The 22409-nt window shown below is 24.2% G+C and overlaps 4 protein-coding genes across 6 annotated transcripts in view; 1 reads left to right on the top strand and 3 right to left on the bottom strand.

Moving 5' to 3' along the window:
• Nucleotides 1-161: 161 nt before the first annotated feature.
• On the bottom strand, nt 162-2104 carry LOC129613336 (PEST proteolytic signal-containing nuclear protein-like). Its single transcript, XM_055527346.1, has 4 exons — nt 1946-2104; nt 1125-1403; nt 857-1044; nt 162-793 (listed from the first exon to the last, which is right to left on the bottom strand). The coding sequence occupies exons 1-4, from the start codon at nt 1980-1982 to the stop codon at nt 530-532; spliced, it is 768 nt and encodes a 255-aa protein (XP_055383321.1). The 5' UTR covers nt 1983-2104; the 3' UTR covers nt 162-529.
• A 99-nt stretch (nt 2105-2203) lies between these two features.
• On the top strand, nt 2204-4269 carry LOC129613333 (CDK5RAP1-like protein). The gene is made up of 3 exons (XM_055527340.1): nt 2204-2711; nt 2891-3385; nt 3453-4269. Exons 1-3 carry the CDS (start codon nt 2204-2206, stop codon nt 4211-4213), a joined length of 1764 nt encoding a protein of 587 aa, XP_055383315.1. The 3' UTR covers nt 4214-4269.
• Nucleotides 4270-6129: 1860 nt separating this feature from the next.
• The window catches only part of LOC129613334 (inositol polyphosphate multikinase), a 26993-nt gene continuing 10713 nt past the window's right edge, over nt 6130-22409 (bottom strand). For all 3 annotated transcript variants that reach the window (XM_055527341.1, XM_055527342.1, XM_055527343.1), the window contains exons 2-5: nt 7339-7810; nt 6816-7264; nt 6576-6756; nt 6130-6494 (exon numbers count right to left, since the gene is read on the bottom strand). In XM_055527341.1, the coding sequence (XP_055383316.1) occupies nt 6195-6494; nt 6576-6756; nt 6816-7264; nt 7339-7611 (1203 nt within the window). In that variant the 5' untranslated portion in view covers nt 7612-7810 and the 3' untranslated portion in view covers nt 6130-6194. The remainder of the gene's footprint in view (nt 6495-6575; nt 6757-6815; nt 7265-7338; nt 7811-22409) is intronic.
• The window catches only part of LOC129613335 (hydroxyacyl-coenzyme A dehydrogenase, mitochondrial-like), an 18122-nt gene continuing 3980 nt past the window's right edge, over nt 8268-22409 (bottom strand). Inside the window, exons 2-3 of the mRNA XM_055527345.1 lie at nt 9242-9517; nt 8268-9159 (exon numbers count right to left, since the gene is read on the bottom strand). Of these exons, the coding sequence (XP_055383320.1) occupies nt 8617-9159; nt 9242-9517 (819 nt within the window). The 3' untranslated portion in view covers nt 8268-8616. The remainder of the gene's footprint in view (nt 9160-9241; nt 9518-22409) is intronic.

Below are 22409 nucleotides of genomic sequence, written 5' to 3'. Positions count from 1 at the left end.
ATAAATTGTAAATATTTTTAAGAAAAGTAATTGTAAATAGAATGTTAACTATTGTTAAATATTTTTTATTATTTTCAATAAGTCATGTAATTAATTTAGTTTTTATTGAATATTTTTCTTATTTATAAAATTTTTCAATATTATTGAAAATAAAATATCAATTTATCGTTAAATAGACATTTAATTTTTATTTTAGTTCTAATTATTTTCTAAATTGCGATGTGATTCAGCAAAATATTAAGTTTGTGCTTTAATATTAAAAATACTAAGAAAAAAAACAATTTATTCTTTTGGAATAATTTATTAACTAAATTTCATTGTTTTATAATTTTATAAAGCTGAATGAGCTAACTTATTTAGAATGATTATCCAAACGATATATTCATTCTAAACAGTCTATTTTAATATTTTCTTTAAAATAGATTTCACCAAAATAGGTCTGTAGAAAATTCGAATATACTTAACAAACACGAAAAACAAGTTTTTTTTTCTCAGTAATATTGGAAATAAAATACTATAGTAAAGTAAATTAATCAACATCAGCACAAGCTTCTCGTAAGCTTCTCTCAAAAACTTTATGAGTATCAACGAAACCTTTCTTTGTTTTACCAAATGAATTGGGCCCAGACGAAGTTGGTGTATCACGTCCTATATTGCGCATACGCATTCTACATTCAGCTGGCATTTCCTCTGTTTCATCATCGCTGTCAATATTAAATGCACTTGCAACCGTAATTTTAGGTTTTGTTTCAGTTTTTGTTTTTGGTGCCATTAATTTCATTTGTATACCAGGCTAAAAATTTAATTAACAGAAAATTAGTGTTTTTAAATTATAAATTTTTAAAATTTTCGTTACTTTTGCGGAAGATCCAGGTTTTCCAAAATGAATTAAAGTTTTTAGATTTGTTGGAGGAGGTGGAGCTTCTGGTATTTTCCCTTCAAAAACATTCAGTGAAATTTTCGCTGATGGATTAAAATTACCACCAGTTGTCTGTTCACTTTCTTTGCCATTTGAGTGATTTGATGATGAATTATTCCGATTTTCTTGAATATTCAAACAATATTCAATAAAAGAATTCTAATAAAAGAAAATTATTTCAAATATAATAAAGATAAAATCCCACCACTACTGTAATCCCAATTTCCACGACTACATTCTTTTTCACTTAGTGCATCATCTCTTTTCCTTGAGTTCTCTGAATAACGTCTGACTGGAGATCTTGAACGAGATCGACTTCTTGTTCTACTTCGTGATCGCTCTTTTGAACGTTCATATGAACGTTTTTTACGATAGCGATGATGACGTCCATGATCATTAGATGATCTAGATGAATTAGATGAACTACTGGAAATTGACTCCCAACCAGGTGATGAACTGCCCGTGGAAGAGACAGGTGATGTGCCTGGTAATTTTAATTACTGGCAAAATTAAAAATTTGTTTCAAACGAAAAAAAATATCATAAAAAAAGAATATCTGGACGAAAAAATCAAATTTACAAAACTTTACAAGTTGTGTACTTATGTTGCTTGGAATCACCTACTTATGCATACCTACCTACCCACAATGTGTAGGACATTTTCAAAAAAAAAAAAAAAAAAAAAAAGGGAAAACAAAAACCAAGTTCAAAATAAAAAAAATAAAAGGGGCGGAAGTAAAGATTGATTTTTCAAGTTGAGCTAGATTAAAGCAAAATTTTGGAAATAAAAGCTATCACATTGCTGTATAGCGAAAAATAATCATTCAAAATTTTTATATAAAAATTGTAAATATTTACTAAATTTTCTATTTCTAGAATTTTAGTTATTTGATGTTGGTCACAATGTCTGTCAAAATAGTAGTGTGTCTTCATTCCATTAGAAGTTCGCCATTTTAATTTTTCTCAATCAAAAAATATATTTATTTTAAGGTTTCTTTTAAAATTGTTTGTTGGATTAATTGCTTACCTTCAATAAGGTTATCTTCCTTCAAACGGTAACTCATTTTCCTTTATTAATTTAAACAATATTAACAAAATTTTACTTTAAAAAAAATTACTTTCAGAAAGCCGAATCATAAAATATTTTCACTTCTAAAAATCTGTCTAGCCTTGCCTTTGATTTGACATTTTGACAGTTTAGTCAAATATCTAGGCATCTAGGGAAAATACTGGACAGTGCTACCAGTTTTGAAAAATCGAAACAGAAACAAAGTAGAAGTGAAATATGAATCATTTCAGTTTCGTATTTCGTCACTTGAGACGGAAATCATTAAATCGATTGACATTTTTTCAAAATATGGAAAAATCATTTTCCGTTAAAGTTGAAAAAAGCAATATTGAAGAAAAATTAGAAAACATAAAACATGGACCTGGATTAAAAGAATTTTTAATAGTTGGTAAAAATTTTCCAGTTGTTAATACAAACAATCAACTAAAAGATAATTCGATACCATATATTGATCCACAAGAATATTCTGGTAAAGGAAGAAAAGTGTATTTTGAAGTTTATGGTTGCCAAATGAATGTCAATGATACTGAAATTATATGGTCCATTTTAAATAAAAATGATTATGAAAAATGTAATGATGTTAAAATAGCTGACGTCATATTAATTGTAACCTGTTCCATAAGAGAAGGCGCTGAGAAAAAGATTTGGAATCGTTTAAAGCATTTACAAGCCATAAAAAACAATCGCTCTGTAAAGAAAGGTCCATTACAAATTGGCATACTTGGTAAAAAATTTAAGCATTATTATTTTAAAAATTTAACTTACTTTTTAACCAGCTTTTAGTAATTGCTACTTTATAGACTATCTAAGAACTTTAACTTTTCCTAAAAATTTTTCGAAAATTCAATTTAATCCAACCTATTTTTAATTTCTTAAACAAATAATTAAATGGTATAATTTTAGGTTGTATGGCTGAACGATTAAAAACAGAAGTTCTTGAAAAAGAAAAATGGGTGGATATTGTAGCAGGACCTGATAGTTATAAAGATTTGCCTAGACTATTGGCTGTTACAAAAAATGGACAGTCTGCTGTAAATGTTCTATTATCACTAGATGAAACTTACGCTGATATTATGCCTGTTCGTTTAAATAAGGATTCAGTTACAGCGTATGTTTCAATAATGAGAGGTTGTGATAATATGTGTTCATATTGTATAGTACCATTTACTAGAGGAAGAGAGAGATCTAGACCATTATCATCAATTGAAGATGAAGTAAAACATTTAGCTAAAAATGGATGTCGAGAAATCACCCTTCTAGGTCAAAACGTAAATAGTTATAGATTCATGTCAAATGAAGTCAAAGTAAATAAAGATGAAAAAACTAAATTAGCTGAAGGATTTAAAACAGTATATAAGCCGAAAATTGGGGGAATTCGTTTTGCAGAGTTATTAGAATGTGAGTTCATTTTTATAATAAATTGATATCGTATTTGCATATTAAAATTATTAATAAATTTTTGCAGGTGTCGCTGAAACTGTTCCTGAAGTTCGAATACGATTTACATCACCACATCCCAAAGATTTTCCTGATGATGTTTTGTATGCTATTAAAAAATATCCAAATATATGTAAAAGTATTCACTTACCAGCACAGTCTGGTAATACAGCAGTTTTAGATCGAATGCGAAGAGGTTATAGTAGAGAATCCTATATACAATTAGTTCATCATATAAGAGATTTAATACCCGAAATTTCTTTATCAAGTGATTTTATATGTGGTTTTTGTGGAGAAACTAATGAAGAATTTTCTGATACTTTAACTTTAATAGAACAAATTAAATATAATATTGCATATTTATTTGCGTATAGTATGCGAGAAAAAACTACTGCTCATCGTCGTTATAAAGATGATGTTCCACAAAATATAAAAATTGATAGATTACAAGAAATGGTTAAAGTTTTTCGAAAAGGTGCTGAAGAATTACAATCGAAATTTGTAAATAAACAAGAATTAATATTAATTGAAGGTAAAAGTAAACGTTCTGAGGAATTTTATTATGGAAGAAATGATGCAAATATTAAAGTTATTGTACCAAATATTAATTTACCAGATCAAAACAATTACAGAATAGATGAAAATTCGAATGAAGAAAATAAAAAAAAAGTTTTGCCTGGTGATTTTATTGCAGTTAAAATAATTGATTCTAATTCACAAGTTTTAAAAGGGGAACCATTGTATAAAACGACATTACAAAAATATTATGAAAATTATCAAAATTTATAGTTTGTTGTATTTAATTAATAATGTTGTAGAATAATAAATATGAAATAAAATAATTAAGTTTAATTGAAATATCAACAATTTTAAGAAGTAAATAGCTAAAATAAATTTTCAGTCTTGTCTTATCTCACAGAATTTCTTTTTTCTAAATTTTTCATTTATTATATTTTATCTCAATGGTTAACTAACTACAAAAAATTAAACTCACTTTACTTATTCAAGCAATAAAATTAACTTCAAAAATTTTCCTTTAAAAAAAGCAAAACATTATGTTATGAGAATCAATTCAATTTAGATATTAAGAAAACATGCTTTTAAATATTTGAAAACATGCCATATCGTATTTTTTTCAATTCATATATTAAAAATATGTATCTTTGGCTATGAAACTATGAAATTAAAAAACACAAGACCCTTATCCTTTGTGATTTTCGTCCCCACCCTAAATAATCATTGTGGATTTTCGTTTATGCACGCTGCACTGAAAGTTCTATATTAGAACTAAAATTTCTAAACCCCAGCCGTTAAAGAGTATACAAAAACTTCAGCTAAGTTTTTTTTTTTGTTTACGCAGTCTACAAATTCTGAAACTTCTAAATAATCAATTGTTGGAAAATAACAGAAATAACATTGTTTATGAAATTAAAATTTTTTCTGAATTTTAAATTAAAAAAAAGAAATTTCATGCGGCAATTCATTCAAAATTTAAACTAGAGGTCAAAATTTAAACATTTCTTTATTACAGATTGAATTTTCGAAAGCATTTTATTACAGTCAGTAATTTCCGAACGATATATATTTTCAGTGTACGTAGCGTGAATTTTCGAACGTACTACAACCTAAAAGTATTCTAGAATTGAATAAACAAAAACCCCCATTTAGCATTATATCTAGACCCTTGACAAAACACAGAACAACAAGCATTTGAAGCCGCGAGACTTTTATCGGGTTCACAAGTCCTCTACCGAAACATCTTAGTCGTAAACGAGTTACCGATTTGCATTCAGACAACATGTGCATATTATAACAATTGCTATTAATTTAATCTTATTTTTTTCAAACTTAATAATTTCGATTAAATTTCAATATTAGTTAAATTTATAATTTGTTTTTTTTTTTTTTATTATTAAAGTTGTTATAAGTACAAAACATGATTAATAAAATAATTAACTAAAGTTTTGTATAAAATGAAACAAATGACTTCCGATTGATTGTTTAGATTAAAAAGCTTTCAATCATGGGCAATATAAAATTTTAAAGTTTTTTTTGAAATCTAATAAAATAATTAATATCATTTTTCTAGAATCTATAAATTTCTTTTTTTTTTTTTGTTTTGTTTTCTTTAATTTTCTTTTCAACCATTTACAAATGTTTTTTTTTTTCCATTTTTCTTTTTAAATAATTTAAAGATGATAAAAAAATTGCACAAAATAATTTTACAAAATATTGAAGGAAGATTTTAATGTTTTTGTTTCTTTTTTTCTTTTTTTTTGTTACATTATTATTTTGTTTCTGATAATAATTTAAAAAAAAAATATGATAAACGAATTCTTATTTAAAGCTAATATATCTATATATATATATTTTTTTTGTGATTTTAAAATTTTTTCTAAATAGTTATTTTCTATACAAAACTATCTTTCTCCATTTAATAATAATAATGTACATATAAAAGAATACATAATGTATTTTATATACATAATAATATAGATTTCCATAAAATTTTATTATATATATATATATATATTTTTTATATATAATTCTCTTAATTATATTTCTTACAATATTTCATGCGATAATAAAATTTTTTAATTAAACTTTTGAATGATTAAAATTATTATTTAACTTATTCAAAAGTGAAATGAAAATGAATAATTAATTTGTTTTTCAAATTTAGAAAAACTTTTTTTTGTTTGTAATTGAACAATATTGAATGATATACAACATAGAAATCTAAAATAATTCAATAAATTCGGCTTAAAAATTAAATGTTATTGGCTTCTTTGGAAAATTCATCAAAAATTTGAACAAGATTTTCAACACCAAATAAATAATTGGTATCAAGCGTTAAATCATCGGTGTTATTAAAAAATGCATGTGCGAAATCTATCATTTTAACATGTGACCAAGATTTATTATTAATTTCATCATTTTCTATTAATAAACAATCCCTTTTTGGATTATGATCATGATTATCACTATCACTATCATCACTATTATCATTATCATCTTCATTATCATCAAAATATAAATGATAACCATTTGTTATTCTTTTACTAGTTATCTAAAAATCAAAAAAAAAAAAACAAAAAATACAATAAAATATATTACCAAAGAATTTAAAATAATAAATGTAAATTATTACCATTTCAATTTTATTTTGTGCTTTTAAACCATTTTTATAAGATTCTTGTTCATTGGGATTATTTTCATTTTCATTCTTTTCAACAAAACCATTATTACTACTAATGAATTCGTGCTTAATTTTATTGTTAATATGGGACGGTAGTATATCTTCATTTGGGATACTATTATTTGTCCTGAAACTACAAAATAAAATTTTAGTAAATATATTTTTTTTTTTTTTTTTAATTATAAACATTACTTGTTAGCAAAACCTTTTTCCAGGTATTGCTTCAGTCTTTTGGAATCATAAACTAGTAAAATAGAACTTGAATATAATTTTAGAGATGTTTGAGTGCTTGACCATTTTAGAATTGATTTTAATTGCTTGTATATATCATCAACTAATGGTTGACAAATACCCGCATCAAAATTTAAAAACAGCCTTAATGTCTCTTTAAATGTATGTGGGGTTAATTTTTTACCAAATTCTTTACCAAAACGTTTTAATTTTCCATCTGTTATTGAATGAATTTGAAAACCTGGTATACATAGACCTAAATTATTTTTACATGCTGCATATTTTTCTCTTTCAACAGCAATTTTTTCTGGTGTTGCTAATGGATCCCATGTACGTTTACCAACTTTAATATCCATAATACATGGTTCTTTCATATTATGTGTTAAATCAGCAAGTTTTACGAAGTCCAACTATAAATTTGAAATTATTAAAATTTTATTATAAATTAATTATTACAATAAAATTTTTAAAATATTTAATTTACCTCTCTCCCATTTATATTTATTTTTGTATGTCCTTTATATTCAGCAGTAAAATTTTTTAATTTTGATATTATCGGATTATCTGATCCATAAACTGTTTCATAAAAAGCTATTTCACGTGCACCACATTCTGGTTTACCTAATGGTTTTAAAACTGAAGCATCTTCTTTTAATTTTAATAAGCCAACCGAATTTTCACCCCAAGTATGACCAGCAACTTGAGTATCTAATGGAACAGTTCCAGGTGGTATATGAAAGATATTTTCAGTTGCCATTTTGTTTTGTGTTTTTATTAATTTACAATTTTGTTGTTATGAATTCTTTTGTTCTCTTTTTTGTCGATTTCAAACTTTTAAAAGTGATATTGAATAAATTGTAAAGCACACAAATTTAATATTTTATTTGTAGCTTTTAAAATAAATTATATAACTAATTCGATATTACATTCGCTTTGTGTTAAAGGCTTGTCATGTCCTGTAATAATAATAAAAAAAAAGAATAATAAAAAATTATTTTAATTTTCAAAATTAATATTTCTAAATTATTTATTTATTTTGAATTCAAGTTAAACACTTCATACTTATTTATGAAAATTTTGGGATGTTATGCGAATGATATTTGATTTACTTAATTATTTTCTACTTTTAATAGTTTACAATAATTATATTTTAAAAAGAATGCTGATGAAGACAACCAGATAAAGCACCTGCAATGGTACTTAACAACTTTTTTTATAACAAAGTCTTTGACAATTCTTAAACTTTTCAATGGTATGCAAATATTATTCAGTTCCTAATTTATTTTCTACTTTAAAAATTCATAAGAATACTAATTTTTCAATAACACACGAACATTTTCAACTTTTTGCATTTATTTTCAAAAAAAATTACATAATTTATTTATAAATTTTCTCTTAAAATTAAAAAAATGCTTAAGGTTTCAATAGTAGCATCAGCGAAAAATTTACTTCAAAATACAATTACATTTATCTTTGAAATTTCTTTATTTTTTATATATAAATTATTAAAATAAAAATAACAAAAACAATAATTAAAAATTTATTTTATTTAAGAGTAATTTGACAAAATTTTAAATTTATTTTTATAATATTTTTACATTTTTTTTTTTATCAATTAATAGTTGTGTTTTTCGTTTTTCTTTTTACTTATATAATAATAATGCAAATAACTTTCAAACTCAATAGAAATAAAAAACACAGAGAATTCAAATTATTCTCATTATATTGACCATCATAAATTAACATTCAAATGATTTTCTTCTTAATGATTTGAATATTTATAGAATCCTTCACCAGATTTTCGGCCAAATTTCTTTTCATCACTTAATTTTTCAACCAATTTAATTGGTTTAAATAATGGATTATCAGGATATTTTTCATTCCAACCATGTAATATAAATCTTTGTGTATCTAAACCAATATAATCAGCTAATTCAATTGGTCCCATTGGATGACCTGCTCCCAATTTCATAGCTGTATCAATATCACGTGCTGATGCATCACCACGTTCTAACATACGTATTGCTTCAGCTAAATATGGAACTAATAAACGATTTACAACAAATCCGGGTGTATCTTTACATGTAATACATGTTTTTCCCATTGATTCACCAACAGCTAATACAGTTTTATGTGTATCATCTGTTGTATCAGGAAGACGTACAACCTCTAATAATTTCATTACTTGAACTGGATGAAAGAAATGCATACCAGCAAAACGATCCTTTCTTTTTGATGCTTGTGCAATATCTGTTATTGACAATGATGATGTATTACTTGTCATTATTGCATGTTCCGGTGCCAACTAAAATAATTACAATAAAATTTTTACAAATTATTATAAAAATATATATATAAAAAAAATAATAAATCTTAAATGTTCAAACCTTTTCAATTTGTTCAAATAATTCATGTTTTTTTTGTAGATTCTCAACAATAGCTTCAATAACAAAATCAGTCTTTTTGACGCCATCTTTTAAATCTGATGTACCTTCAATTTGTTTAAAGATACTTTCAGCATATTTTTGTTGAGCATCTTCATTATCCTTAAAACGGCGACGTCCAGCGCGTAATAATCCTTTTTTAATATTATTTTGTGATTTTGCTAAAACTTCTTGATTTAATTCAACTAATGAAACCTTATAACCAGATGCTGCAGCTACCTAAAATAAATAATACAATATATTCAAATCAATGGAATAATGTATACAAGATAATGCAAAAGAATATATTTAATTATTAATAGCACACATTTGAAGAAATTTCAAATTTTGAAAACTAAATTGAATAAATAAATTTTTTTTACAATTTTAAATTAAGTATCTATTTAATTACATAACAGCATTACATAATCTGTTAATCAATATACTGTCAACTATATGAAATTAATTTACCAATAAACCAAAAACTATCAATAAGCAACCGCAAATTTTATTTGTAAATAATTGTAAAACACAAATTTCTTAAACCATTCCACTTTTAAAGAAATAAATTACAGATTATAAATAATTCATTTAGTTCAATAACACATTAATATTGAATTTATCAATTTCTTCTAATTTAAATATTGCAAAAATAAGTAATCAAAATGAAATGTTTATTGGGATGTCGTGTAAAATATTCAAAATTAGGTAGAATTTGAATGAAATATGAAAATACTAAATATTTTTAAATAAAATATTGAAATATTAATAATAATTAAGAAAAATTAAGTATTTATAACAAGAAAAATGAAAAATAATTAAATGCTTTCATAAACCTTAACTTGTATCTTCAAATGACAAACCACAAATATAATACGTTCAGCACAGAATGATAAATTCAGTTGGCAACTCCATAACACTTCCATTTCTTTTTGCAATTTACTTGATTTTATGAAAAATTTTTAATGTTTTAATGATCGAAAAATGAATTACTAAAATGTTTTTCTTAATTCTCTATCTGATTGATCGTAAATCACCTTGAAATTGATTAAATGAATTTATTGATAAAATATTGTTTACAATATTTCAATTTTTTTTTTAAAGCTGGCGCTTAAATACAATAAAACAAAATAAATAAATATTTTATTACACAACTATTATAAATTTAAGTGATTAAAACTGGTCCGGCAGTAACTGAATAAAATATTAGAAAAATTATAAAAATTCAAGTGTGATGGTGGTTGTTTCTCTTTCTCTTTCGGATTTCTTTTCAGAGAGCGTCACTTTTATATTTATTATTCACAATTTAAATAATTTTTTAATTGTGAATAATTAGAATTTGAATTGTAAATAAGTTAAGCTTGGAATTTTTATTTATTCTAAATTTAGTAATTCGTAATTATGCGCTTATTGAATTCTAATTAATGTTATAAAAATTTATTTTATTCAAATTGTTTTAGCTACCGTTTATGATAGTAAGTATATATAATTAAAATTTAACAAATTCGATTTTCCATTTCGTTAAACTGAGTCACAGTATGAAGGAATCAGATATAAGAGCCATGTATAATAATAGGTTTACTACGTAAATGCTTAAATTACTTAAAATAAATTCGAGTTGATAATTTCGAACCATACAAGTACTTATTCAATATTCTCTCAACCACCTATGTACATATTTCAAATAATTTTTTTTATTTTAATTTTTTCGTCTATGCCTCTATGATATAGCAAATTAGACTATATTTTATGTTTAGTTAGCATAATATATTTTATTCTTTTAAATTTAAATATTAAATTATAAAATCACAAAATATATAGCACATATAATATTGTGAAAAAAACGGATAATAATCATAAGACTTCATTTAAAAATCACATGAATTGGAAATTCTATAGCAGTTAAGTAATATGAAACTTACATACATATATGATTATTTTGTGCCCCCCCACCCAAAATAACAAATTAATAATAAGTAAATAATTAAACTTCTCTCTCTCTCTCTATTTATGTATATAGCTACGTGTAGCTATGTGTATGTTTATAATTAACAAATAATCTAAGTAAGTAATAAATGTACATTTCTTTTATTTTTAATTTGATAAAACGGTTAAGGTTAAAGCTAATTTTAAATTCGAAATCAGAGAAAAGAAAAACGAACAAACAAACAAACTAACAAAATATTTATTTTCTTTATCAAATATTTATAAATTTCGAATTTGCTAATATAACAGTAAGTATTTAAGTAATTAAGTACATAATATTTTGTTGTTATTAAATGAAAATATTTACACATTAATGAGCAAAATATGCATTACAATAGACGTAGATCTTAAATGAAATCATTTACTAAGTATGTGTATCTGTACACTAATAAAATTGTGAATTGAATTTTTCTTATTATCATTCAAAATTGCATATTAATTTTCAAAAATAATAAATAACTTAGTTATAATAAAATATTACTTAAATTTTGTAAATATTTGCTCTAATAATTTTCAATATTCTAGTTATTTAATAATCTTCAATTTAAATATATTAGATATTTAAATATATACTTAAGATGTTAATGTTAGTTTTTTAAAATAGAAAAATAAACTAGCAAATTTAATTTTAAAGTATACATTTTTTATAGGAGATCATTTTGCTTTTGAGTGCTTTTATGAAATGTCAAAATTTTACACGTGATTTTTTACAGTTGTCCACGCCATCTCAAATTAGTTCTGTTTGATTTATCATGTTCAACAATTTCGAAAATACAATTTTATTAAAATATTGAAATTAGGGACTTTAATTAGAAAAAAAAAGAGTATAACAATTTTCAAAATGTTCTGTATAATTGAGAATTTTATAAGCCGAGAACAAATTTTTGATCATTCGGCTATGTTTAATAAATGAGACCTCTATACTCATATCTGTTCTATGTACTAAAGATTTGAAATAAGCTGTTTGAAATTAGTACCTGTTGCCTGATTATTCTGCTAATTTGAAAAACTCGTGTTGTTAATCACGTAAGCATCATGTTTATTTGTTTGTCCAAAAAAAAACCAAAAAAAAAAAATAATTAAAATTTGACAAAAAATTTTTTATCTTATCCCTGACACATGTAAGAAAAATTACGGTCACACGTTTTATATTGTATTTGAAAAACACGCGTTATTTTCATTCGAGAGCAGCACACTTTTACTTCTTTTATAATTTTTTCATTATAAAATTATATAAGCTAAAAATAATTAAATCTTAAGTATGTTCGAATATATCGAGTTTTCATTCTGTTCATTGTGTTCAAAATTTTCGACATTTCTTTTTTTAACAAAAAAAAAAAAAAAATTTTTCATAAACTCAAAAACAATCAAAAATTTACCCAAAAAAAAAAAAAACACGAATTTTCAAGATTTTTGAAAAAAAAAAATGAAATGGAAAAATATTTTCGTCATTTTTTTTCGTCTTCAGAGTTCAAATCTATTTTTAAAATTAAGAAAACAAAAAGTATTTTTTTTTCTCATTATTTTTTTTATATAAATATTTCAATTCTATTCTGTTGTCATAATATGCTTAAAAATAAAACACACAAAAAAACAAAACAAAAAACACACTTATTTTTGAACTCATTATGGAAAAATCGACAAGTTTTCAGCCAAAAATTTGGATAACGTGTTAAAAAATTTTATTTTATTAAACAAAAAAAAAACTATACATACATACATACATACATACATTTTCTATAACTATATTTCAATAAAATTTTTGCAAAAATTTTACAGTCTTCAATTATATAGGTCTAATTCATTGTACTATGATCGTACATAATCCAAAAAAGATTCTTTTTCGATTTTAAAATAAACAAATACGCAAAAAATTTATGATGTCATTTCGTTCACGACTTATGGAAACAATACAAAACCCAACAGAAATAAAAAAAAATATAATATTAATAAAGAGTAATAATTTTTAACATTAAAACGGTGAATTCTCTTTTTCAAAACTGAAATAAACATATGAGACAATTAAATATTAAGACGGGTTTATTCGCCAATCAAAAATTTACATTAATTATTAAACATATTGCTTCGAACACCTATCTGTCAAATTTTAACTTCCATTTTAAAAAGAAGATATTTTTTGAAATGATGAATGAAAAATGAATCTAAATCTAACTGCACAAGGTTGGCTTTTTCCCGGGGCAACTGAAGCCCTTAAACGTCGAAGCTTAGGATCCTTTGTGATTCGCGTCCCCACCATATCAGCTTTATACCCATGACAAATCGCAGTATATCAATCACTTCAAGCCGCGATCTCGGAACTACAAAGACCCCTCCCTCCTCCCCCCCGTTAAGCATCCAAGTCACTGGCAAGCAACCGTCTCGTATTCACACACTAAGTGCTCGATCGTTTCATTCTCTTCCAAGCACAAACGGCAGATTCCGTCCTCTGCTCTGCCCATCCTCACAAGGTATGTTATTTATATCTCAGGACAAATCCGTGTCACAACACATTATACGAGTACTTAGTAACATTTATCAGATAAGTATTCGAATAACAAATTTTGGTTTTAATCAGAGCAAATATCAATATCCCAAATTCCTTGTAATCATGCAAATTTAAAGTTCAATTAAATTATTCTGTTATACTGGTTTTCATTTTTATAGAATTCCAATAATTATCAAATTATTAATTGCCCGTTATACAATGATCTATTATAATGAGATCTTAATTATCACACTCTTTCCGCATTATTAAACTTATTCAACAATTTCTACGTTAAGTATTAAAATAAATAAATATGTAATTATATTTCAAATAATTTTTAAAATATTTTAATAATTTCTTTTAATTAATACTCGTATAATAATTTAATTTGTACAAATTTAAAAAAAAAAATAAAAACACCTACAAATAAATTTTGCAACAAATTCCAAAAATAAACAAATATTTAAAAAAAAATATTTTAGAAAACCAAAAAAAAATAAAATAGAAAACAAAAATAACATGAAACTATTTTGTTGACAAAATTTCAATTTTTTTTTTTCTTTTGATCATTATCATCATCAAAATAACATTAACACTATGTACACTATATATCTACATATAAAATCTTATAATAATAATAATAATATTCAAAAAGATCATTGACATTTTACACGAACATGTACATAGCATAAAATAGTTATAAACAATTTATATAAATAAACTTATAAATGTTATACATAGTATAAGTATAGGCGCAAAAATGACAATAGTTCATTTTTATATTTATTATTATAAATTTTTCACTTATTTTCGATTTTTGAAACTAAGTTTATAGTTATTTATTATATTATTTATTAATATTGAATTATAAGACGAGAAATTCGATGTGTTCGGCACATAACGGACCACATTTATTTTAAACATTTATTACTTTAAGTATTTCAAATTCTAAGAAAATTAGTAAATTAGTAGTCATTAGTTGTATCGAGAAAAATTTGAATTTGGTTTCTAGTAAGAGTTTATTTTCTGTTTTCCGAATTTTAGTGCAGAATTTCTCAATTACTTTTTTTAACAATCAAAACTAAAATAATAAATTTCAAAAAAATTTCGTCAAATAATTTCTGAAATATTGCAAAATATGTAAAATTTGCTCGTATTGAAAGTTTTTTTTGCCTGATATTACCGAAAAAATTTTTAGTCGAAAATATAAAATCGTTAAAGTCCAGTTCCAGAGACCTTCCAGGTGCATATCTCAAATGTTAATCAAACTGACACATTTTAAAGTAAATTCTGATACTCGTATATATATATACAATATGTTCGTGAAATTAATTCAGATCGGAACGACATTATTAAAAATAATTAAATATATATGTAGCTTAATTAAATTTACATTTCCTAAGCTTGAATAGACGAAATTCCAATAAAAAGACTAAATAATTTGGTGCCATCACAAAACCTCTCTTTTATTTTATGCAATGTTAGGCGGTTAAAAAAAAATGCGTACAAAAGTATATAAAACAATAAACTATACTCATAATAATTTATTGCTCAAAGTTTTAAGTATATATATATATCCGAAAATAGCAACTTAAGTGCTTTATTTTTTTATAAAAATATATTCAATAATATTATTGCAAAATATAATATATATCATGTATATACATATATGAAAAAAGAAATATAATAATAATAACAATGAATAATAATAATAACGAACGCATGTCACATGCCGGTGGAAACATACATATATATGTATATATAAAAATAATAATATTTAAAAAAAAAATTGTATTAAATATATTTTATATTATACGTGTACCTAAGTATATCTAGACTATATAATTAAATATATATCAAAAGTTTGTTATTTTTAACCACATATATACTTACATTTTATATAAATAATTAAATAGAAATAATTGTGTTTATTAAAATAAAATTTTCTCTTGTTCTTTTATAAGAAAAAAAAAACATATTTTTTTTTTTAACATCACACTTTTAAAACTGAATTTTATGGGGCAATTATAAAAAAAAACACAACAAGTGGAAAATTATTTAAACTTTAAATATATATATATATATATATACAGGGGAGTCGCGATATAGTGACCATCCAGTAAAGTGACCTCCCAATATAGTGACCCAACCATTTGAATTTTGCGTATTCTAAATAGTGACCCAAAACAATTTTGTAACTCTAAATAGTGACCCTAAAAAATATTTTTTGTAAATCAACCACATGTTTTTTTCCTTATTGTAAAACCGTTACAATTGGAGTTGTTTTTTTTTGTTTTGCTTTCTATATTTGCATTTCTGTACATTGCTTTACATTTTTTGTCAGTAATTTGGAAGTGTTAAAACAATAATATCGTAGTCTTTCAATTTCCTAATAAGTAAAAATGACTGGAAATATTAGAAAATTTTTAACTCTAAAAGAAAAGTTAGAAATTCTAGATGAATTAAAAAAAGGAGTCTGCAGTTTACTTTTATTTTATAATTTTTATACCCGTACGAACGTATGTTCGAAGGGTATACTAAATTTGCCTTACCGTTTGTAACGCTAAGAAATAACGGTGTTAGATATAGACTCAAGTGTATGTTTTTGATCAGCGTCAAATTCTGAGTTGATTTAGCTTTGTCTGTCCGTCCGTCCGTCCGTCCGTCCGTCCGTCCGTCCGTCCGTCCGTCCGTCCGAACGATAACTCAAAAACTAATTGAGCTAAGTTCACCAAATTTTCACAAATGATTTATTGTAGTAAGTGCCAGAACCCTATTTAAATTGGACATGATCGGGGTACCGGTTCGGGTAGCTGCCATACAACTTCAAAATTTATTTGGCTATATCTCAGAAACTATAAAAGTTATGGTATTGAAATTTTACACAAACGAATATATTAGTAGGGCCAATATGCCCCATAAAAGTCGTTGAAATTACTTGGCTCCTTCTGGTACCTGCCATACAACTTCAAAAGTTATTTAGCTATATCTCAGAAACTATAAAAGCTGTGATGTTGAGATTTCACACAAGTAAATATATTAGCAGGGCCGATGTGTCTGGTAAAAGTCGTTGAAATTAATTGGCTCCTTCTGGTACCTGCCATACAGCTTCCAAAGTTGTTTGACTATATTTCAGAAACTATTAAAGCTATGGTATTGAAATTTCACACAAACGAATATATTAGTAGGGCCAATGTGTCTCATAAAAGTCGTTGAAATTACTTGGCTTCTTCTGGTACCTGCCATACAACTTCAAAAGTTATTTGACTATATCTCAGAAACTATAAAAGCTGTGATATTGAGATTTCACACAAGTAAGTATATTAGTAGGGCCGATGTGCTTGATAAAATTCGCTAAAATTTCTTGGCTCTTTCTGGTAGCTGCCAAACAACATCAATAGTAGTTTGGCACAACCAGTATTTTGAAAAACACATAATACTGAAATTTTGCATAAATTAATATAGTAATACGGCAACTTAAAGTCATAGTCTGCCCCATAGTTAGTTATGGCACATTAGTTATTCGCACATAGGATAACAAATTCGTACGGGTATCTCAGAGTTGACAAGGTCAACTCTATTTTTTTCTCGTTATTTTTAAATAAAATTAAATATGCGTACTTTATTAAAAATAAGAGTTTTAAAATTATTTTTCTGAAACAAATGTAACCTTCACTGATGAAGAATAAATTATAATATTGATTGAAGAAAAAAAACACTAGTCTCGGAATAGTAGACTCCTCGTAACAATGACCACCCTGAACATTTAATTGGTCACTATATCGCGACTCTACTGTATATATATAATTTTTTATTTTAATCTGACTCATTTGTATACTTAATAAATAGTTTAATTTTTATTTTTTTTTTATTATTATTAATTGTATTTTAATATTTTATTCTTTTTCTATGTAATATGAAATTAGCTGAATTAAGCCGTCTTAAATATTTGTTAGATTTATTATCTGACAAATAGGCTGGCATTAAAATGACATTTGAATTATGTTCATATACCTAAAACACTCAAAATGAGCTAAGATTACTCAGCAACGCGCAAAACGCTCAAAATGAACTAAAATTACTCAAAACGTTCAAATTGAGATAAACGAGAGTTCATTGACAGAAGAATAAATTTTTGCTCAATTACTTTTTTGTACAGAAACACTTTGTAAACTAATTATTCTTCTATATTTAATATGTAATATTTAAAAATTACATTTTTTAAATTTATTTTCTTTAATTTTCCAAAACAAAATTTTTATAAAATTTAAAATACAATATTAAATTTTTGTGGCCTCTTTAATACAACACTTTATAAAAAATACTGTTCGGCCAAAAGTATATTTTCAAACATTATTTGAAAAAAATAATAATGACAGCAATTCTTTTTTTTTTTGTATTTTTTTATTATACTAAAATGTTATAATTTATTTATAAAAAATATAAATAATTCGACATACACGTATATAAATATATAAAAGAATAGATGCGAATAAGTAAATAGATTTTAATTTTTTTCTCAAAAAAATTTTTTTATACTTATTTTGTTTAATGATAGTTAAAAATTTAATAAAAAAAAATATGTATGTATATATTAATGTGTGAATGTACGTACTTATATAATTTTTTAACCAAAAATTTTGGCATTCGCTTTTCCGAATTCTATTCATATGAAGTATTCAATTTTCTTTGATTTCGTTTTAAGAACGAAAGCAAGCAGAAAAAATAAACGAATAAAAAATTTATTGAATTAATTAATTTATTATTTTTGGTTTTTATTTTTTTATTTTTACAATATTAAATTACTACGGATATGCTTATGTATTAAATAATTTTAAGTACATACATGTAAGCAAAAATATAAGAATTAATTATATAAGGGTTACCGAACGAATTCAAATAATTTTTTTTCAATAAACTTACGATATGAAGCTCAAAATAAATTTTCAATTTGGCATAGAATATTTTCGATAATTCAGTTCATGAATGTTGAAAGTTCTAAATTAAATCTTAAATGTCTTTTCACACATACAATTATAAATCTGCAGAAACTGATTATTTTACTTCTGCAGAGTTGTAACATACTTATTACGCAGATTTGTAACATACTCGATTATTCTTTAATAACCAGAATTTTTCTATTACTTATGGCTCTTCATTTAGTATATATTTTTGCCGTAGCTATAAAAAAAACTTAAAAATTCGTTTAGAATTTAAAGCGCAACTGTTATTTTCGAGCATACTTTTTTTTTTTACAGATTTTGCAGTTTGAGTTTATCGAACTTGCTTTATATTAAAACCTAAAATAAAACTGAATTATCGAAAATTCGCTCTATTAAAAATTTGACAATAATATTCGGAGAAATTAGTTGTCTTTTCTTTATTGAATAAATACTTTAATTTTTTAAGCCCTTATTGGAAATACCGATTAATTATTATATTTTGATTATTGCCCTTTAATTAGAAAGAGTTTGAAATTATTTCTCACAAAGAACAAATAAATCTGTTATTAAATAATTAAATTTGGTCAAACACATATGATATTATCGCATTTTGAAAAATCACCCCAGAATTGCAATTATAAATTTATAGAATCATTAATTTGCAAAATTTTAATTGACTCCATTGAATTATTACTTTATATATGATATACAATGAAGAGATAAGCGGACAAAGGGGTTAACTAACGACAAATCGACAGCTTTTAACCCCTTTGTCCACTTACCGCTTCAATTATAATATTATTAAGTAGATAATAAGTACACTTAAGCAAAATATTGAATATCTCTTTTATTTTGTAAGTTTAATTAATATGGAAACCTTATACATATAAGTATGTAAAGCTTTCATTCATGTTGTGCATGAAAGCATAAAACAAAAATAAGAAACTGTTATACAAGATTAACATATTATTAAGTATTTGCTATATGCACATATACTTACTATTTACTTATTTTTTTATTCTTTAAGAATAAAATCACGTAAAGTTCATATACTAAAAAATATAATTTTTTTTTTTATATTTTGTATAACTACCATTTTAAGAATTAAGTTACCATAAATAGTAACCGATGCATATGCTTTTATAGAATTTTAAGTACCTCTTATACCTCGTATATATTCACATACATATTTATTACATAATGGTGGTACGTGAGTATATATCATAAAGAAATAATAAGGAGCTGCTTAAGAAATTCTATTTACATAATATATATTTCTTTTAAGAAGGTTGAAGAACTTTTTTTCTTACATAAAATAGAATATTTTATAAAGAATTTAAAAGAAAATAAAATTTTTGTTTATATTTATAAATCTTCAATATTAGCACATGTTTCAGTGGAAAAAAATATTTAAAGTCAAATATTTCCGATATATGTTAGGCCGGATCGGCTACCCGAAGGGTACACTTAAAGCCACTAAGGCTCATTGTGATAAAACATTTATTTAACATTTTAATATAAAATTACAATTTCTAACTTGAATAATTTTTCAACAAGATTTTTAATATTAAAGACTATTTATAAGGGTGCGAAAAAAATATTTATATTATTTATATAATTATTCATTTAACAATTTTTATTTATTTAAAAGTTGTTAAATAAATCAATTAAAAAAAATTAATTTTTATTTTCGTTCTACATTTATAAATTCTTAACAATTATTATTAATTATAGACGTAAATATTTTAAAATTATTTTTATATTGCAACAAGACTGTATACTTAATTATACCCGTACGAACGTATGTTCGAAGGGTACACTAAATTTGCTTTACCATTTGTAACGCTAAGAAATAATGATCTGAGATATAGACATAAGTGTATGTTTTTGACTAGCATTGAATTCTGAGTCGATTTGGCTTTGTCTGTCCGTCCGTTCTATCAATAACTCAAAAACTAAAACCCAAAAGTGCCAGAATCCTATTTAAATTAGATATGATCGGGGTACTGGTTCGGGTAGTCGCCATACAACTTCATTAGCAGTTTGGCACACACAGTATTGAAATTTTGCATAAATTTATATGGTAACATGGCAACTTAATGTCACAATCTGTCCCATAGTCAGCTATGGAATTTTTATTCGCACTTAGAATAACAAATTCGTACGGGTATCACAGAGTTGACACGGTCAACTCTATTTTTTTTTCGTTATAATTTAATACTAAGTATAATAGTTGAATATACGTAGTGTGCATAAGTATGTATGTATATTTATGTACCTATTATAATTTATTATTATTGTTCAAGTATTAAATTTTAGACCACAACACTTTCACGTGTTTCTTTTATCATCCATAATTATTATTAATCTGTTTGTTTTCATTTAATAATCAAGAGAAAAAAAGCTTTTATAACTCACTATACAGATTATGAGTAAACCTACTTATAAATACATACTTGAAATAAGTAATTTTAGTTGTTTTCAATTGATTATTTTTTGATGAGAATCTGCCTTGTGAATTATTCAATTAAAATTACTTATATACTAATGAAAAATTTATTACAAACTTTATGAATTAAGCTTAATAAGTTTGTTGAATAAGTAATAAACACCTCAGTTAAGTAATACTAAAATTTAATCAATTAATTATATTTAGTTGAAATGCATTTTTTTTGCAAAAAAAAAATATAATGTCACGTTTTGTGAGAATTTGACATGCAAGTTGATGAGAGTATGCAAGTTTTACGATTCAAATTGACAAAAATAATTGTAGTAGTGTAATAAAATTAATGAATGAATTGAATGAGTTTATCAGTGATCACAAAATCACTCAATCACAAAAATTATGAACATTAAGTAATTTGATTAAGATAATTCGGATTACATAGTTAAATAGTTAGAATATACTCATTACCTAACCTCTATTAATACGAAGTTTTCAACAATGTAATTCCAAATTTAGTTACAATTTTTAAATATATAATTACTATGTACTTAAATAATAATAGTTACATTTTTAAGTATTAAGACAATAATTTTGACAGTTAAAGAAAATAATATGACAGATAGCAAATGAAAATAATTTGACAGCAAGGGGAAATATTAATTTGATCACTAAATAAATTCGCAACTATAGTATGAAATTCACACAATTTTTTCAAAAATTTTAATTTTATGTATCATTTTAATGTCAATTTGATTGTTTTTATTTTTAATTTAATTTGACAGTTAAATTTTTTAATGTCTGTTTTTGCAATTTGCTCAATTCATTTCAAATTGTAATACCATAAATTAATTTGTATTGTTTAATAATTAGTTGAAATTTTCTCACTAAAGATTTCTCTCGGAAAACATACATATACAGTTAAAGGAGTATTATTTGACAATTGACATAAAGTGACAATATTCCGTCAAATGTGATCAAAATGTTAAAAATAAAAAAACAGGTTTTTATTTCATGACAGAAAGCTTTAATCATACTGATTTTTACGACTAAGTAAATAATAAATTTTAAAATTAATTATATACAGTAGTTTTAAAATTATGTTTTTCTCAAGTAGATTATAGTTTTATTGATTTGTAAAAAAAATAATTGATTACGTGACATTTTACACGACAAAATGTAAATGCATAAGTATATGACTTATAATTTGTATAAATGTTTGTCTAAATAGTATTATCTATTAATTTGCGTCAAAGATTTGAGAATTTCAAAATA

The sequence above is a fragment of the Condylostylus longicornis genome, unplaced genomic scaffold (genome assembly GCF_029603195.1).
Source record: "Condylostylus longicornis isolate FDR11 unplaced genomic scaffold, ASM2960319v2 ptg000083l, whole genome shotgun sequence".
Taxonomy (NCBI): Eukaryota; Metazoa; Arthropoda; class Insecta; order Diptera; family Dolichopodidae; genus Condylostylus; species Condylostylus longicornis.
Note: the sequence above shows the minus strand (reverse complement) of the source record. Positions and strands in the feature narration are given on the sequence as shown.

Excerpts from the sequence above, each read along its gene's own strand:
- LOC129613336 (XM_055527346.1), bottom strand. The coding sequence starts at position 1,982 with ATGAGTTACCGTTTGAAGGAAGATAACCTTATTGAAG. Across the intron at positions 1,404-1,945 it reads GGAAGATAACCTTATTGAAG|GCACATCACCTGTCTCTTCC; the intron begins GTAAGCAATTAA and ends TAAAATTACCAG. Across the intron at positions 1,045-1,124 it reads AAATTGGGATTACAGTAGTG|AAAATCGGAATAATTCATCA; the intron begins GTGGGATTTTAT and ends TGAATATTCAAG.
- LOC129613333 (XM_055527340.1), top strand. The coding sequence starts at position 2,204 with ATGAATCATTTCAGTTTCGTATTTCGTCACTTGAGACGGAAATCATTA. Across the intron at positions 2,712-2,890 it reads ATTACAAATTGGCATACTTG|GTTGTATGGCTGAACGATTA; the intron begins GTAAAAAATTTA and ends GTATAATTTTAG. Across the intron at positions 3,386-3,452 it reads TTTTGCAGAGTTATTAGAAT|GTGTCGCTGAAACTGTTCCT; the intron begins GTGAGTTCATTT and ends AAATTTTTGCAG.